The sequence below is a fragment of the Eleginops maclovinus genome, chromosome 16 (assembly GCF_036324505.1).
Source record: "Eleginops maclovinus isolate JMC-PN-2008 ecotype Puerto Natales chromosome 16, JC_Emac_rtc_rv5, whole genome shotgun sequence".
Classification (NCBI taxonomy): Eukaryota; Metazoa; Chordata; class Actinopteri; order Perciformes; family Eleginopidae; genus Eleginops; species Eleginops maclovinus.
Genome location: NC_086364.1, coordinates 603,382 through 622,471, shown reverse-complemented (window position 1 = coordinate 622,471; position 19,090 = coordinate 603,382). Strand labels below are relative to the sequence as shown.

At 43.8% G+C, this 19,090-nt stretch overlaps 1 protein-coding gene across 1 annotated transcript; it reads right to left on the bottom strand.

The window, feature by feature from the left end:
* Positions 1-1,467: 1,467 nt before the first annotated feature.
* Positions 1,468-19,090, bottom strand: LOC134878555 (coiled-coil domain-containing protein 200-like). Its single transcript, XM_063904661.1, has 5 exons — positions 19,071-19,090; positions 16,679-16,769; positions 6,417-6,483; positions 2,819-2,898; positions 1,468-2,626 (listed from the first exon to the last, which is right to left on the bottom strand). Exons 2-5 carry the CDS (start codon positions 16,751-16,753, stop codon positions 2,600-2,602), a joined length of 249 nt encoding a protein of 82 aa, XP_063760731.1. The 5' UTR covers positions 16,754-16,769; positions 19,071-19,090; the 3' UTR covers positions 1,468-2,599.

Below are 19,090 nucleotides of genomic sequence, written 5' to 3'. Positions count from 1 at the left end.
TAAATATAATCAGCCCTTAAATCAGACTTTAATTCACCTGGAGTAAATCCAGCAGCTGAATGAACTGATTTTGAATATTAACTGTACAGATCTCGACCACCTTGTTTCATGTTGGGGATTGTACGCAAACATTTCATATATATATTTATTATATATATACCTTTTGTAAATTCATTTTACCATCCTCATACATATATATGTATATACATGTACAGCTGCAGAAAAAATTAAGAGACCACTTCAACATTAACACTTTCTCTTGTTTTATTTCTTATAGGTACGTCTTTTGAGTTACATTTTTTTTTTTTTTTTGCATTCTATAAACTGCTGGCAATTTTTTCCTGTGTTGGAATTCAACAGACACTGTAATGGCTGCCATACATGTAGAGATAAAGATTTAAATGTGGTCTCTTAATTTTTTCCACGGCTGTATATATATATTTTTATATCTATATACAGTATATATATATATATATATATTTAAAGGTCTACAACACATGTCTCTGAAGTATTTGTCTGAAACACCAAACAGATCATTGTAGCATGCCTCATACCCCTTGGCTTCAGCACTGTTCCTAAAGTGCTGATTCTGTGTTTGTAGCTTTAAATGCTAATGAGCTGCGGCTGGCCACACCCCTCTGAGAAGTGATTGGTTACAAAAAAAAGAATGGTGCTCTACATCACTAGTGATGTGTTTATTGTACTTATTTCGAGCCATTTTTCCGAAATCCTACGGAGAAATCCCACTGACTCTGAGACGAGGGAACCAGAAGTTGTAAAATGCTAACTCACTTCTGGGTTTTAGGACTCGCTCCTGCACCACTCTATATGGCCCACACCTGAAACTTGTGTTTTCTTATATTGTACTTCTTAAGTATATATGTAAACATATATAAAACTAAGCCCACTTTTCAAATACATTCTGTTAATTAAAGTTGAAACATTTTCTAAAAACTCTTAGTTGATAAAAAAAAGCCCAATAACTTATTTGCATAAAAAGCTTGATATATATACCTTCCTATTTCCTCTTATTATCAGCAATCTGAGGCTTATGTTTTAAGGAATGACATGCCAAATAAATAAATCAACCCCCATGGAGAGCTGGGATGTAGGCAGTTTTTTCTTAAATCCTTTTCAAGTATCAAGCATCATGTACCTACATCTGATTGATTTTGCTAACGTATAACTTAACTTATGAGGCAATATACCTCACCTCTAGTGAGGGGCCCAGCCCTTAGTATGTGTTTCTGTGTGTCCCTCTGTGAAAAAGGTTTGAACTCCACTGATTTAGACGTTTTCAATAGTGAAAACCTACATGGAGGGATACAACTGGGACAGCAGGTAAAGGTTGGAATTAGGGATTTTATTTACCTTTAAAAGATATCCAAAGTTCATGATGGGTTAAAAAAGCAAGCAAACGTGACAGAAAAGATCTACATCAATGGCATAGCAAGAAAGTAAGGATTCGCAGAGGGATGTTGATCTTTTTTCTTTAATGACCGCCTCGTTGTACATTCTCCCGCTTATTACACGGCTACTAAATAAACCAATGACTTGACTCTCAATATCAATTTTAAATTATATTATCGACCTAAAAATGATCATATTGTGTCTTCTAGGGGAAAAAATGATCTGTTCCACTGAGTACCAACGGCTGGAACTGCGACAACAACAACTTCATTTAAAATAAACAGCAGACCCTGATCCAGGTTTTCTCGAACAAGTCATTGAACCCTGCAGAGCCCAGACCGTGTTCCTGTTAGTGTTCACTTCCTGTCTTTCTGCTTCTGGTGATTTTTCTGATGACCCTGCTGCTACACTAAGCCCCGGCAGCACATCACCCCTGCTCCGTCACTTCCACTGGTTCCCGGTCAAGTCCCTCATCACCTACAAACTCCTCCTCCTCACCTACAAGTCCTTCACAGATCTCCCCCACCCATACATCCCGTCCCGTACTCTGCCATCCTCAGACTCTGGCCTACTTTCCATCCCCCGTTTAAACCTCTGCATATTCGGGGATCGTGCTTTCAGCATGGCTGCCCTGACCCCCTGGAACTCCCTCCCTGCTGAAGTCCAGAACGCCCCTTCTCTGGATCTCTTCAAGTCAACCATGAAAACTCACCTAGTTTAGATTAGCCTTCCAACCTAAGTTAAATAAATGTAAGTAATTATTATTATTATTGTTGAATGGTCATCACATGTTTCCATCCTGGTGAAAAGAGCTCTGAGAGAGAGGAAGGTTTTCTTACTGGAAACATTACAAACTGACATCAGTATTAGCTGAACTCATTTCATTTCTGCAGGATATTAGTTGAAATCACTCAAGCTAAACCAAATCAGTGCTCTAGAAGAAAAACACAGCAAATGTCAAGAGGGCACACACAGGATCTTACATTTTTTTCTTTTATCTCCCTCTCATTTAATGATTCAAAGGCTCAGATATTTAGCAGTGTTGGAAACACTGCTTCGTTCATGTAACAACGGCTTATATATCCTCAGGTTTTCCCGCCACCTGCTGCTATGGGAAGTTATTTCTTCTCTCTTAAAGGTCCAGTAATCCAGTGAGGTTGTCAGAGAACGACGCTTTTCCTCTTCTTCTTCACCACTGCTGGGTGTACTGTAGAGACTGAGATAAACAGAGAATACTGAAACACCTGCTGTACTCTTATATTTATGTGTAAACGTAGATTGTAAAGGGCTGTGCCTCTTGTAAACTAACACAGTGTTACCAGTAGCAAATCTACCCTACACTTTCATTTCAGTGATGTCACTCATGGAGAGGAGGGGGGTTTAGGACAGTGGGGTTGTAGATACTTACCGAGTATCTGTTGGGCACCTTGGCACTGTGATGGACAGGTGTCTTCAGGATGCCCTTACAGTGGGGACACTGGACCTCAGCTGGTAAAAATCACATGTGAAAAACATATTTCCTGTTGTGTGAAAGGTGGGTGTCAGGGTGAAGCATCACTACTCTGCTCACCTTCATCTCTACAGAGCCTTCTTCTTGCTCACTAGTTGTCCAACAAACACAACCTTTATTAATCTTTTTCCCAGCAACTGCAACTTTTAATTCTTCATTGTAAATGAAGAAATGTATGAATTCTCTATGTAGGAAAGGCAAACAACTTAATATTATATTTTGTGTCAATATTGTCTTTATTTTTTATTTGTTACAATAGTCTTAGAATATCTTTCATGCCTATTTTTTGCTACTTATTCTTATCTCTGTGTGTTTGTGTGCACCATTTATACCAAAGCAAATTCATCTCATGTGTAAACCGACTCTTAGTGCAGCATGTTAGCATGCTAACATCTGTTAATGCATCCAATTCATCTGTATTTCTTTACCACATTTCAAAACAATAAATACATTTATATATTAAAAAGATGTAAGACACAGGAGGATAACACCTTACTTAAAGATTGAAAACTCTCATAAGAGACGTAAAAACAATATAGACATGTCTTATAGGTGGTCTGCAAACGCACAACACACCACTTTGGCTCATGGGAATGTGATTGGTTTTACAGATATTTGGTTATGAGCCAAGGTTAGGATGTCATTGTACACAAATAAAGGCTGTATCTGCTCCACATGGGGAGGGGGGTCGGGTTGCATGGCTGGGTCAAACATAGACAAGACTTTCACCCAAGACACCAAGGTACAGGTGTGAAACCAAATCCCACCATGTTGGGTTTCTAAATGTGAAAAACGTTCCTACATTACTTTCTAAACTTCAATATTTCCTAAACCTAACCAAATTGTGAAATACTTAATAATAACTTACTGAGTTATGGTCACATGTTTAAAACTGTTCCTGTGGGACCGCTTCACAACGTTTAATATATATCAATCATATCGAGGGTTAGGAACCAGAGGGGAGTAAGTGGCATTTGACAAACTTTACAGGACAGCCAAAACAAAATTTTGACCACACCTCAATCAACTGTATTTATTAACCTTCAACCACAACATTGCAACCACATACATACTTATATGAGTTAGTCGTTAAGTAAAAATATTATGGCATATTAACACAATGAACATATTCTAAAACCTTGTAAAATCTTAAAAATATGGCAAAAACATCAGATATGCCTTTTTGCCACCAAACATTTCCAATTCTTCTAAAGACAAATAGGGCTATCTGCTGATCAATGCAGAAATGATTGGTCAAAACATTGGTTAAAAACACTGTAACTTTATAAGTAATTCATTTTTCATTTTATTTAAACTAGTGTATACAATAGACACATTCTGCTTTGTTACTATTTTCAATTTTCAATTTAGTTTTATTCCAATTTAGCCTGGCCATTGCTTTCCTACGCAATTTCGCTCAATTCTCATCTCCCCTCAGTGCTCATTCTGAGATTGGTGTCAATTTCAAACTGTTTAATTTCAGTTCTCTTGTTTTTTAAGCATTTCACTTTTCAGTTCACTTAGGCTATCTGTTCACTCACTGCCCACTGTCAGAGTGTTATAGAACTCTGCATAATAGGTGAGGAATACTGCCGTTGGTGCACAGGGTGAGTAGGTCTTTTTTCTTTAAGGCACTGATCCCTGGAGGACTTTCATACATTGAGCTGGGGTGTGTGGTTCTGGTGCCTCTGGTGCCTCTGGTTGCCTGTTGTGCCACCGTCACTTTTCAGAAGGTTGGGGCGGTGAAATCATACTTGAAGAAGATTGTTTTTGGCTCCTCTTTCGTGTAGCGGAACCATTTAATCTTCTGCCAATGAACTGCTTGTCCCTCCTCATCTTTTATTCTGTTTTTGAGTAAGTGGTTGGAGAGGGACTTGAAGTCCAGAAAGTCCTTGTGTCCAAGTTCATGTACACTGTATGGGTTGTTCTTTTTGCCTTTCCACAAGTGTGTAGTAGCCATCAGGGGAGTAGATAGAAACTTTTCTTCTTGCAGTTTCCACTGCAGCATGCACACTATCGCACTCCATCTGGCTGTGAGCAGACTCCATGTATTTATGGTCAATAGTGGAGAGAGGCAGTGAGCTGACAGCATGCATGCACATCAGGCTAAAGGCAGCATTCCTGTTCTGTCCACCACAAGTATCTGAATAAAGAACTGCGTGTTTTACATGAGGACTAAGTTCCTTAAGGTACTTGTAAACACATGTGCTGATCTCTGAAGATCCACGGCCAGCCTTCCCCGTCATGCCACACGCAACACTCGACATCTTTACTGTCTAATTCATACACAGTGAGGTTGTACGTACTTAGCGTGCGTGAGTAGAACAGGCTACTTACGCTGCTCCAGGGAGTGGTCAGCACTTGTTCCAGGTCAAAAGTGACAGCCTTGTATGACACATGTTCTTTTGCTTTCTTTTTATCATTTTCTTTTTGTTCTCTGGACTGGGTCTTTCTTAACTGGTGGGCATCATATTCATCCTTGTGATTAGTCTTCTCAGTGTCTTCTAAACGTTGGTACCATTCACAGTGTTTACATGCATCTTTCTTCGGAGTGTGAAAGGCAAGATTGAACTCATTGTCAAACACTGTTCTATAAAGACTTTGTTTTTCTGGTTTAATCTTCCACTCCTGTTCGCATTTCTCTTTATACAGTGCATACATTTGTGGCAAATTCAGAGATCCTTCCAAGTAGAGCTTGTTTGTATCTTTCCTGGAAAAATCTTTCCATTTTAGTTAGTGCTGTTTGGGGGCACTACCTACACTTACGCCCTTCTGGCTCTGAGAAATACTGTAGGCTCTTGTATTGTTCAGAGCCAGAAGGGAGTAAGTGGACTTGCGCCCTTCTGGCTCCAAACAATGCTCAAACTTTTGTGACATCTTGGTTGTTTTGTTACTTTATTCAATACAGGTTGATTTCTGATGCCTCTTTTTGGCACGACTAGATAGAGCTCATCAAGACCTTTAATTTGACATATAGAACTCATTTTCGCCCAAAATGCCACTTACGCCCCTCTGGTTCCAAGCCCTTATATGTCTTTTATGTTTAGGTATAAGGAAATATTGGCTTGATTATTGGACAAAAATCACATTTTGACCTGATGATGGTGCCAGAAGAAAACTCAGAAGATCACCAAACATTTTATTATTTTACCTATAGAGAAAATATGTCTAAACCAAACCTTTGATGCAATCAATTAAACAGATGTTCTGTGCTAAACATACAGTGTATATATATATATATGTATATATATATATAGCTCCGGAATAAATTAAGAGACCACTTGAACATTATCAGTTTCCCTGTTTTGGTATGTTTTTGAGTTAAATTTTTCTCCTTTTTTATTGTATTCTATAAACTACTGACAACATGTCTCTGTGTTGGAATTCAACAGACACTGGAATGGTTGAAATACATGCTGACATTTCATAAAAATGTGGAGTGGTCTCTTCATCTTTTGGGAGCTGTATGTGTCAAAGTGAAGAATGATGATGCTACCTGCTTGCTCTTGTGTTGAGTTTGAGTCGGTTGAATTGCAGCTGGTCTCAGAAGCTTTCTGCAGCAGCTGTAAGTGAGAAAACAGACCAATCCTTACAAACACAGTGATAGAGGTGGGAAAGAGCAGTTTTTAGGAAGACCATGGATTAAATCGTCCCACCTTTATTAGACCTCTAGCATCAGTGCAATCATCCCCTCCAGGGCCCCTTACCATTATTTAGTGGCTTGGTCCAGACAAGGTAAACACAGCAGAACTACATGTTGCTTGAGATACAACAAAGACTTCTTCTTCTTCTTCTTCTTCTTGTTCCGGTGCATGCTGGGAGATTTTCGGAGTGCGAGTTGAAGAAAAGAACGACACTTGTTGCGTTATATTTTGTTTATGGGTGTTAATTTAATATAGTTTGTGAATGGTAGTTTCATTTGCTTTACTTTTTGTGTCTTTTGGTGGTGGTTTTGGGGTGTTTTGCGGGCTTCTCCTGCCGGTGTCTCGCCGGCCGGCGTCTGATGCCATGGTAAATGGAGACTTTGCCAAACTCACGCGGAAGCACGGCATCAAAATATCGGCCGGCTTCCCATGCACTGTGGAGGATATCGGGCTGGCTGTGGGAGATAAGGTCGGACACGGTTGTGCGGGTGCAGCCGCTGACGCTCCCCGCAACCAAAGTGGTTCTGTCCAACGTCCCTCCCTTCATAACTGATGAGTTCCTCAGTAGAGAGCTATCCAGACACGGGAAACTTGTTTCTCCGGTGAAGAAGATGCTGTCTGGGTGTAAGTCTCAGTTACTGAAGCACGTGGTGTCTCATCGCAGACAGGTCTATATGATACTACTTAACAATCGGAACGCGGAGCTCAACCTCCGTTTTCACGTTAAAGTAGATGATTATGACTACGTGATTTTTGCAACCTCGTCAGTTATGAAGTGTTTTGGTTGCAGGGAAGAGGGGCACACCGTGATTGCCTGCTAGTTTTACAGATCACTCTTTGCTTCTATGTAATGTTTTTATTAGAAATGTTTTACAGAGAAGTGCTTATTAGCATTTTAATTCGGTTTTAACATTTGATAAACATTTTAAAGAGGCCCTTTTATTTCTGGAGTGTTTTTAGACAGAGGAAGGGAGAGTTTAGCAGTCTTAGGCAGTGGTGGGACCATGGCAAGACTGAGATAAGAATGCTCTGTCAACAGCACACCCTCAATGTCACACAGGACAACATCAGATCTATGAAAGACCTGTAGAGTGATATAGTGGAACTAGAAGCAATAAGCGAGTCCACAGGAGATCGAGGATATATTGAAATCCTCAAAGAGAAAAAGATGGCTCTAGCCAGCCTGCTGGACGTTAAAGTTCAGGGTGCACTGGTCAGGTCCCGGTTTTTAAACATAAGTGAAATGGATGCTCCCACTAGTTTCTTCTTCGGCCTGGAGAAAAAGAATGGACAGAGGCGGGTAGTCCACTCACTGCTGTCAGACACAGGGCAGGAATTAACAGAGCCAAGCCAGATCAGGAGGCGAGCTGTGAGTTTTTATTCCACCCTCTACACAAGTGAATACAACGAGGACGAAACGCTGTCAGAGGAGTTTTGTGCGGAACTACCTCAGGTCTCTGAAGAGGCCAACTCACAGCTCGCAGGGCCGTTGACAACGCAGGAGTTGCAGGCCGCACTGCAAGGCATGCAGGGACAGCGGGCTCCTGGTATCGACGGCCTCTCGGTTGAGTTTTTTAAAGTGTATTGGGACATCTTGTCTCATGACCTGTTAGACGTTTTTAATGAGAGTCTGGCCTCTGGCTCTATGCCAATGTCCTGCAGCAGAGCGGTGATCACGCTGCTGCCAAAAAAAGGGAACTTGCAGGACATCAAAAACTGGCGCCCTGTGTCTTTGCTGTGTGTGGATTACAAGATTCTGTCCAAGGCTTTGGCCACCAGGCTGGGGAGAGCTATTGAGCAAGTCATCCATCGGGACCAGACCTACTGTGTGCCCGGCAGGTCCATGGTGGACAATGTTCACCTGATTCAAGATGTTTTGGAGGTCTCCAGCTCATTGGGCATTGATACTGGTCTGATTTCTCTAGATCAGGAAAAGGCTTTTGACCGCGTCGAGCACAGCTTCCTCTGGAAAGTAATGGAGAAGTTTGGGTTCAGCGCTGGTTTCATAGCTAAGATCAAAGGTTTGTACAATAAGATTGAGAGTGTGCTGAAGTTCAACGGTGGGCTGTGTGCTCCTTTTAGAGTGTGTAGAGGGGTCCGGCAGGGCTGTGCTCTGTCTGGGATGCTCCATGCACTCTCCCTAGAACCCCTCCTCTGCAAAATACGCTCTAAATTGCAAGGGCTGGTTTTACCTGGTTTTAATGGAAGCACGGTTTTATCTGCGTATGCGGACGACATCGTTGTTTTTATTAGTGACCAGAGGGATGCAGACATTTTAACCAATATTGTGACAGATTTTGGTTCAGCATCGGCAGCGAGGGTCAATTGGAAGAAGAGTGAGGCCCTCGCTGTCGGTGAGTGGCGTGGCGGTCTCCCAGTTCTTCCCCAGGGAATGACATGGAAAAGAGATGGCATAAAGTACCTGGGTGTGTTCCTAGGGAACACAAATATAGTCCAGAAGAACTGGGAGAACGTCACAGAGAAGATTGAGGAAAAACTGTCCAAATGGAAGTGGCTGCTCCTGCAGATGTCATTAAAGGTAGACTTTTGGTTTCAAACAACCTTGTGGCATCCCAACTGTGGCACCGTCTTACCTGTGTAGACCTTCCCTCAGGCCTACCGGCCCAAATACAAAAGAAATTGGTAGATGTCTTTTGGGATGGGCTACACTGGGTGCCGCAGGGGGTGCTGTTTTTATCTAGAGAGGAGGGGGGACAGGGCCTTGTCCACCTGGCCAGCCGAACAGCCACTTTTAGAATGCAGTTCCTGCAAAGGTATCTTACCGGCCCGGCCGATTTGGTGTGGAGAGATGCGAGCAGCTGCATTCTGAGACGCGTGAGTAACCTGGGGCTGGATGCTGCTCTGTTTTTAACTGATTTAACCATTGTAAAGTTAAGTGGGCTACCTCCCTTTTATCAAGGTGTTTTTAAGTCTTGGGCCCTTTTTAACCATAAAAGGTGTCCAAACACTGACTCTCTGCACTGGTTGTTAAAAGAGCCTGTGATTCATGGAGCCAGGCTGGACGTTAGCTGCAGCGAGACACCAGGACTGGCGGTGGTGCTGCGCAGATCTGGGACCCTGAGCCTTCAGCAGGTGGTGGAAGCAGTGGGGCCGGAGCTGAGCGATGCCCAGGCCTTGGGCTCACTGCTGGGTCTACACTCTGTCCGGGTGGCCCAGAGGATCCTGCAACTCTGGAGCCGGAGCCTCTGCGCTGAGGAACAGAGACTGTTAAGGAGCTACGGACAGGGCAGAGCCAAACCAGACCCAACAGACAAGTGTTCATGTTTCTGAATTGTCCCACTCAGACACTCGATGTGTCTTTCCGTGTGGGACACGAAGATGGTTTCTACATGGTGTATGCCAGCTCTGGGAACGTTAAGTGTTTAAAGTGTGGGGAGTTGGGTCACAAACGCATTGCATGTCCACATAGACGGCACACCGCTCCACCTGGTGCGTCTGGGGCAGCTGATCCCGGGGCGGCTGAGCCCGACACGGGCCCTGGTGCGGGAAACAGTGCCGCGGGTGCTGCGGCTGCACCTGCCGGGGCCCCGGAGGCTGCGGACTTAGTACAGACGAGTGTTGTGAGAGAAGAAACTGGGACGGTGGAGAGTGTGGTGAGTGGAGCTAAAAATGTGGGTACAGGTAAAAGGGTGGAGGATACTGTAGCAGGACAGAGGAGGACTGGTGCTGTGAGACAGGTGGAGGCTGTTGACACACAGCAGGAGCTGCCGGCTGGCTCTGGTCAGCAAGAAGAGCTGATACAGGCTCCAGAAAACAGTGAGATAGCAGAGATGGACACAGACGGTGAGGGGGATTCTGACAGTGTTTCGGTTGCAGATATGTCTCTCAGAATACGGATTTATATTCTTTGGAAGAGATTAATGTCTTTTTGAATGAGTCTTTTGGCAAGTCAGCGGAAGTGAGGGATTTTTTTCCTGACACTAATAAGTTTCTTCAGACAGTGAGCACTCTCCAGAAAATTGTAGGGATGGATCTGTTGGATGAAAAGAAACTATATCGTCTCAGAAAACATGTCACTGCCATGAAAAAAGGTGCAAAAGGGGGAAGAAACTGAAAAAGTCCAAATAATTTCAACATGATCATGCAACACTGGGTGTCTCCTCTCTGCTGTGTGTACCTGTCGGTTCTCTTTCTCTGTGTCTTTCCTCTAATGCAGGCTTTGAGGGTTGCTTCTTTAAACATTAACGGGGGTAGAAGTGCACAGAAAAGGGCTTTAGTGTCAGAGGTTTTCGATCAGAAAAAATTAGATGTGATCTTACTGCAGGAAACTCACAGTGACAGCCTGAATGAGACAGACTGGGGAATGTGGTGGGGGGGTCAGTATGTACTCAGTCATGGCTCTAACCTTAGTGCTGGGGTAGCTGTTTTATTCTCCCCCTCTTTAAATGTTAAGCTTGTTTCCAGCACGGAGATAGTGGCAGGTAGAGTCTTGATGGTGAAAGTGGAACTTCTACAGTTTATTTTCACTTTTATTAATATTTACGCTTCCAATCGAGGCTCTGAACGCTTATCTTTGTTTCAGTTACTAAAAGACAAGCTAGACACAAGTGCACAGAGCGAGTGTGTTATACACTATGTGATGAAACATCCCTCAGTTAAACAATTCACCTGGGTGAGAATGCTAGATGGAGGCGTTAGCGCAGCCAGGTTAGATAGATGTTACATGTCTGCCTCTTTTATCGCTCGAGCAGTGAACTGTCACATCCAACCTGTTGGTTTCACAGATCATCATCTAATGTCCTTAGATTTGGTTTTATCCACTACAGAAAAACCTAGATAGAGCACTTCATTGTTAAAATTTTACAAGATTTCAATTTCTGTGAGAATTTTAAATTGTTCTGGATTAACTGGAAATCAGAGGGAAACTGTTTCCCTTCCCTGAGTCAGTGGTGGGAGGTAGGAAAGGTTCAGATTAGAGTTTTCTGCCAACAGTATACATCCTACTCCACTGCAAACATTAGAAGAGCTATAGAGCAGTTAGAGAGGGAGATCAGTGAGTTAGAGTGGGTGTCTGTTGAAAACATAGAACAGTCCCTCCTAAAAAAACAACAGCTTAACTGTTTTCTTCAGGAGAAAGCTAAAGGAGCTCTGACCAGAGCCCGTTTTACTTCCATGAGAGACATTGATGCACCAACCACCTTTTTCTTCAACCTAGAGAGGTCTGTGGGCCAAAGGAAACAGGTGGTATGTTTACGTCTTCCAGATGGACAACTAACCTCTGAACCTGCTGAGATGAGGAGACATGCAGTGTCCTTCTACACAGACCTGTTCAAAGCTGAAGGTTGGGATGTGGAAGCTGCTGATGAACTTCTTCAGGGTCTTCCACAGTTGAGTTCAGCAGAAAGTGACACCTTGGGTTCTGACATTACTCTGGAGGAACTGGCCTCTGCAGTGACACAGATGGCCTCGGGCAAGGCTCCAGGCATAGACGGCTTACCTGCAGACTTTTTCAAACACTTCTGGAGTATTTTAGGACATGACTTGTTGGACGTGTTTAAGGAGTCCTTTGGAAAAGGGGCTCTTCCAGCTTCCTGTAGGCGTGCGGTGATTTCACTGTTACCTAAGAAAGGAGATTTAACCCTGCTGAAGAACTGGAGACCTGTGGCCCTGTTATGTACAGACTATAAGATACTGTCAAAGGTTTTAGCCAATAGGCTGAAGTGTGTTATTGAACTTCTTATTGGAACTGATCAGACATATTGCATTCCTGGCAGATCAATTGTGGACAATTTGTTTTTAATGAGACACTTTTGACGTCTGTGAGCTGTATAACATAAATGTTGGTATCATTTCTATTGACCAGGAGAAGGCGTTTGATCGTGTTGATCACTCCTTTCTGTTTGCCACATTGCAGGCTTTTGGTGTTGGGGAGAATTTTTTGTCCTGGGTGAAGTTGCTGTACATTGATGCATGTTGTATTGTGAAGGTGGGGGAGGGCTGAGCAGACCTGTACCAGTTAAAAGGGGGATCAGGCAGGGCTGCCCTATCTCAGGCCCATTATACAGTATTGCCATCGAGTCCCTTTTGAACAGGCTTAGGAACCGGCTGAGGGGCCTGTGTATGCCAGCTCAGGGCCCCCCTGTGGTTGTATCAGCTTATGCTGATGATGTCATTGTCTCTATCCAGGGTCAGCAAGACATCCAGGAGCTACAAGACAGTGTAGTTCTGTATGGTAAGGCTGCTTCAGCCAAAGTTAACTGGGAGAAGAGCGAGGCTTGTTTGGTAAGTCAGTGGCGTGTAGAGAATAGGCCCAGTCTTCCTGGTAACTTCAGGTGGGGAAACAAGGGTTTAAAGGTCCTGGGAGTTTGGTTGGGGACTGGGGACATGGTGGCACAGAACTGGAAGGGAGTGCTGGGAAAAGTGCAAGCTAAATTGTCCAAATGGAAATGGCTGCTACCCCAGCTGTCCTACAGTGGAAGAGTTCTCATAGCCAACAATCTGGTCGCCTTATCTCTGTGGCACAGACTCCAGGTATTAACCCCACTGCCGGACCTCATGAAACAACTACAGCGGCTCCTTGTGGATTTCTTCTGGTCGGGACATCACTGGGTGCCAGCATCGGTCCTGTACCTGAGGGGGGGCAGGGCCTTGTGGACATCACTGCCAGGACTGCTGCTTTTCAACTACAGGCAGCTCAGCGGCTGCTGTATGGGTCGTCTCCATGCTGGCTGGCTATGGCCCGACTGTTGCTTTGGAAGGCAGGGGGTTTTGGTTTCGATAAACACCTGTTTCTGCTCAAGGCCCCTGAGTACAAGATAACTGGACTTGAACCTTTTTACTGTTCAGTCATCAATGCCTGGAAGATCCTGAGTTTTTCCAGACCACCTGACGCCCGTCCTAGGATGTGGCTGTTTGAGGAGCCACTGTTTGATAGTGGTTTTCTTTCTGGAACCCCTTTCTCTTCGGCCACCCTAAGGAGCGGTTTCATCAGATGTAGTGCTCTGCCTGAGGGGGCTGGTGGCAGCGCGTCTGAAGGTGGAGCATGCATACTACAAACTGACCAATAATTTGCAGGGTTGTTTGGATGTGTGGGCTGTTGGGCAGGTTCTGTGCTCACTGTGGGGTAACGACTCTCTAATACTGAGATTTTAAAAGATAGATGTAGTTTGTTGTAGTGTGTGTATGTGGATGCTCTTTTATGGGTACAATGTTAAAATAATATGTATTTATTATTCATGAAAAACTGGTGATTTTAATGGAATGTATTGTTTTTTCTGACTTTGTTGTGAAAAAAAACGAATAAAGTTGTTTTAAAAATCTTCTTCTTCTTTTAACGGCAGCTTGCATCCATATTGTTTCACAACTGCCATCTCACTGTGTTAGTTACTTCCTGCAGTTATGTCAAGGGTTTATATTTGAAATACATTATATATGAAACACAAAAACCAAGATCACAAGAGTCATTGTAGATGCACGGGAGGCCTTGTGTCCACTACCCGTGCATTTTTATTGCATTAAACGCTTGGACTAGTCTTTCTTTTGACTTCCTGTAACTGACTTTTAAATGTTGTAATCTTGTGATACTTATTTAAAGTTGATGTTCCTTTACGCATGACTGATTAATATATATTTCTGTCAGAGCACATCCCATAAATCAGCAACAAGATACAGGCTGTCAGATTGACACAGGAAACAGTCTGACCCCATGCTGGGGTGTCACATGTCACTTCTCAGTTTCCATCAGCTCTGCTGCTCAATAATAAAGTAGAGCAGACACACTGCTGGATCCACATCGGCAAAACAGTCTGGGTGTATGACGTAGTAGTGAATTTGGAAAAAAGTAGTATTTTGGAGAAAAAAATCCCTATATATTAACACGCACTGTATATACCACTCTACAGGAGAGAAGTAAAACTCGAAAAGCATATGAGGCGCCCATATCTCTTATTATTTTTGTATAATCTCACGCTCCATTGTTCCCTCACTCGAGAACAAGATCCCAAGATACTTGAACTCCTTCACTTGGGGTAAGTCCTCATTCCCTACCTGGAGTGGACCGTCCATCGGTTTCCTGCTGAGAACCATGGCCTCAGATTTGGAGGTGCTGATCTTCATCCCAGCCACTTCACACTCGGCCACGATCCGATCCATGAATATCACAAACGGGATTGGTGATTGGTGGCCCTGGCAAAAGCCAACCCGGAAATCGGTCAGACGAGCTACCGAGGACCCGGACACAGCTCTCGCTTTGGGAGTACAGAGATTGGATGGCCCTGAGTAGAGACCCCCTCGCCCCATACTCCCGCAGCACCTCCCACAGTATCTCCCTGGGAACCCGGTCATACGCCTTCTCCAAATCCACAAAGCACATGTAGACCGGATGAGCGTACTCCCAGGATCCTTGCGACAGTAAAAAGCTGGTCCGGACCAACAACTTTGGTGTTGACCGAAAGTCCTTCTCCATGGCTTCTCCAAACTTCTCCCACACCCGCTGCTTTGCCTCGGCTATGGCTGAGGCTGCTGCCCTTCGGGCCCGTCGATATCTTGCAACTGTGTCAGGAGTACCCAGGGATAACATATCCCGAAAGGCCTCCTTCTTCAGTTGGACAGCTTCCCTGACCACCAGTGTCCACCAGGAGGTTCGAGGGTTACCGCCCCTTGAGGCACCTAAGACCTTGAGACCACAGCTCCCCGCCGCAGCTTCAGCAATAGAGGCTTTGAACACCGTCCCCTCTGGTTCAATGTTTCCCAGCCTACACAGGGATGCCTGAAAAGCTCCGCCGGAGGTGTGAGTTGAAGGCCTCCTGGACTTGGGGCTCCTCCAGATGTTCCCAGTTCACCCGCACTACACGTTTGGGCTTACCAGGTCTGTCCAGAGGCTTCCCCTGCCACTCAACCCAACTCACCACCAGATGGTGATCAGTTAAAAACTCCGCCCCTCTCTTCATCCGAGTGTCTAAAACATGCGGCCTCAGGTCCGATGATACGATAACAAAATCGATCATGGACCTTCTGCCTAGGGTGCTCTGGTACCACGTACACTTATGAGCATCCTTATGTTCGAACATGGTGTTTGTTATGGCCAATCCATGACTAGCACAGAAGTCCAATAACAAACCACCACTCCGGTTCAGATCAGGTTCCTCCCAATCACGCCCCTCCAAGTGTCTCCATCATTGCCCATGTGTGCGTTGAAGTCTCCCAGCAAGACTAAGGAGTCCCCTTCAGGAGCCCCATACAGGACTTCTTTCAGGGTCTCCAAGAAGGCCGAATACTCTGAACTGCTGTTTGGTGCATAAGCACACACAACAGTCAGAGTTTTCCCCCCCATGACCCGCAGGCGTAGGGAGGCGACCCTCTCGTCCACTGGGTTAAACTCCAACAAGAAGTAAGGTTCCAGAGCCGACAGTGCGTAGAGGTGAGCCCCACCAGATCCAACTGGTAACGCTCCACATCCCGCACAAGCTCCGGCTCCTTCCCCCCCAGAGAGGTGACATTCCACGTCCCCAAAGCCAGCTTCTGTCGCCTGAGTCTGGTCCGTCGAGACCCTCTGCTTTCACTGTCACCTTTCTGGCAGCGCACCCGACCCCATCGTTGTTTCCCGTAGGTGGTGGGCCCGCGGGACGGAGAAGCGGAGGTGTTGCCCACGTTGCTTTTTCGGGCTGTGCCCGGCCGGGCTCCGTGGCAAGCCCGGCCACCAGACGCTCACCAACGAGTCCTCCTTCTGGGCCTGGCTCCAGAAGGGGACACCAGGCTTCCTCCGGGCCAGGTATCCTCGCTTTCAAGTGTGTTTTTCATGAGGTCGTTTGAACCAATCTTAGTCTGGCCCCTTACCTGAGACCAACTTGCCATGGGAGACCCTACCAGGAACACAAGGTTCCAGACAACACAGCCCCCAGGTTCATCGGGGCACACAAACCTCTTCACCACGATAAGGTGCTGGATCTCGGAAAGGTTATCAAAATCTTACTTATTTAAATATTTTGTTATTTTTCTCTGTATTCTTGTATTATAAAATGGAGAAAAAAAATCACGAAACCCCATTAAACAACAATTACCTTAAAATGTTCTTAAGTACAGTACCTGAGTAAATACTCACAGTTAAATTCCACCACAGCAGTGACTGCTTTAAAACATTCATCATAATATTTACCTGCTGCTTGTCCCGTGCCATCCTGCGCTCCAGAGCACTCTGACGCCGCCTGGCCTCCCAGTGCATCGCAGACATCCTGAAACAGAAGCAGCTGCAAGAGGGATTCACAGCGCACACACACACACACACACACACACACACACACACACACACACACACACACACACACACACACACACACACACACACACGCTATCTGACTGAGAACAACAACAACAACAACTGGAGTTGCTCTCACATTATGAAGAATTATTTAGAGTGTATAAAAACAGGACTGCAATTCAAATGTTAATGGAGTATTAAGACCTGCAATAAAGGAATTTGAGACCATTTGGAGGCTATGGATATACAATGATAACTCGCTCAGTTGATAAGGCTATCAGCAAACAGTTGCTCATTTACTTATCCAGCAGACAGAACAACATTAGCATACATTAGCACATTAAACACATGGCTCTTTAGCTTCTTTCTTCTAGCTGCTGCTGGAACCCAGGTTGATACAACTCTCAGGTCTTCTGGTCTGCTTTCTGTCCCCAGAGTCAGAACTAAACTTAGAGAAGCAGTTATTATGCTCCAAATATCTGGAAAAAACTCCCAGAAAACTGCAGGTCAAAATTAAGAACTATTCATGGCTGCACGATAGCTGCCCACTGCTTCTATTACTAGGATGGGTTAAATGCAGAGGACCAATTTCACTGTGTGTGCTCTGCTGTGTGCATGTACAGTGTGTGACTAATAAAGAAGGTTTCATCCTCCGATTCTATCTATCTATCTATATCTTACACTGCACTGTAAGTCTGATTCCTGTATTTATTTTTTTTAGCTGTATTAGTTCATTTCAGTTTGTTTCATTTGTATTGTTTTGGCTTTTTAAGGACAGTTTTATTATATGTCTATATTGGGTGTCTTCTGCAATATATCTCAATGCTTTTAATATGTTTTGAATGTGTCATGCAGAAATATGCTAACAATAAACATGCCTGCCTTGTCTTGTGAGTAAGTGACCCCTTTCACCTCAAAGTAGACATGTTTTAACATTAAATAGCCGCTCTAAAGATAGAAGAAGATTGTTTAACAGATTTTCTTTAAAAGGCAGAGTTCGAGAGTTATTATCGAATGCTACTGAGTTGCATTACGGGAATTGTAGTGTTTTCAGAGCTTGACATAAGCCACTCCTGAATGGATTTTAAGCATTCTGTTTTATGTCACAAAAAAATGTAAGGAAATTTGCTTTAGAAAATAACTAGACCCTTTGAGGTGTCCGTCACTTCCTGTAAATTTAAAAAAACTGGGCAATATACTCTTATGTGCAATAAATGCTATATTTATTTTTTCAATTTGTAGAATTTATACATATATACAGCACAGTATACTTTTTAAAATAAAGCCACTTTTACCATGGTACACTACTTAACGTGTGCTTGACTTTTTATTACATTTGGAAGTCTATTTTAATTGCTTTTTTTTGCCTTTTACCTGTGTTTTATTTGTACCTCTGCCGCCATGACATGAGAAATCCCTGGCTTACTGATTCTGATACTGATTCTGATTCCATGTGATTTCCCATTGCTGCCGGTCTTTAGGATAAACTGAGCTGACTGGCTTCAGCCCCATGTTGTGCAGACATATAAGTGGTATCATTCTTCCTAGGTAATTTATGGCCAAAAAAATCCAATGAATATATATCCCATTATGAGAAAAATGTTGCTTTTAAAGTATCGCAGACAGCATATTAGAATTAGAATTAGAATCGGAGGATGAAACCCTCTTTATTTGTCACATACATGCACACAGCCATAGAGAAGCTGGTATAACATGACATCTGTACCAGCCTATAACGGCACCAGGCAGAGTAGGTGCTAAACTTTACAAAGCTCTGTAAGCGTGAACGGTTAGGTCAAGTTAGCTAAATCTCGATAAGAAAACAAGATATAAAGTTGGGAAACCTTCTCTATTTCTGTCTTTGTATCTCCAGTTTCTCATGAGTAGAGCTACCTGATACCCTTTAACTCCAAACCACTGCCACAGCTCCTCTGATTACTGATCTCTTCCTGTATCATTGTTCAAACCCTGTCACTGTCCTATCACAGTGGGCCGCATGTTGACCAGATACACAAGCAAAGGATTCAAAAGTGAAGAGTATCATTTCAAGTTGCTTTTTTAGACCTCCATGCCTATAACCAGAGGTGTGAGAAGTACTCAGATCTTCTTGAGTAAAAGTAGAAGTACTCAGATCTTGTACTTGAGTAAAAGTGATGACATGTGATGTAGTGTAATTAGGTGAGATGCATTACTTTGAGTAAGAACATGCTATCCTTTACTGTAGAAAAACAAAGTATGGGTTTTGAAGCCAAAGAGATGTCAGAGAAATAAGAGAGAATAAGTTACTCACCTGTCTGCTGAAGAGAGGCG

Coding starts and splice junctions, on each gene's coding strand:
- LOC134878555 (XM_063904661.1), bottom strand. CDS start 16,753: ATGTCTGCGATGCACTGGGAGGCCAGGCGGCGTCAGAGTGCTCTGGAG. Junction 2,899..6,416: donor CTCAACACAAGAGCAAGCAG/GTAGCATCATCA, acceptor GATTTTTACCAG/CTGAGGTCCAGTGTCCCCAC. Junction 2,627..2,818: donor AGGTGCCCAACAGATACTCG/GTAAGTATCTAC, acceptor TGTTTATCTCAG/TCTCTACAGTACACCCAGCA.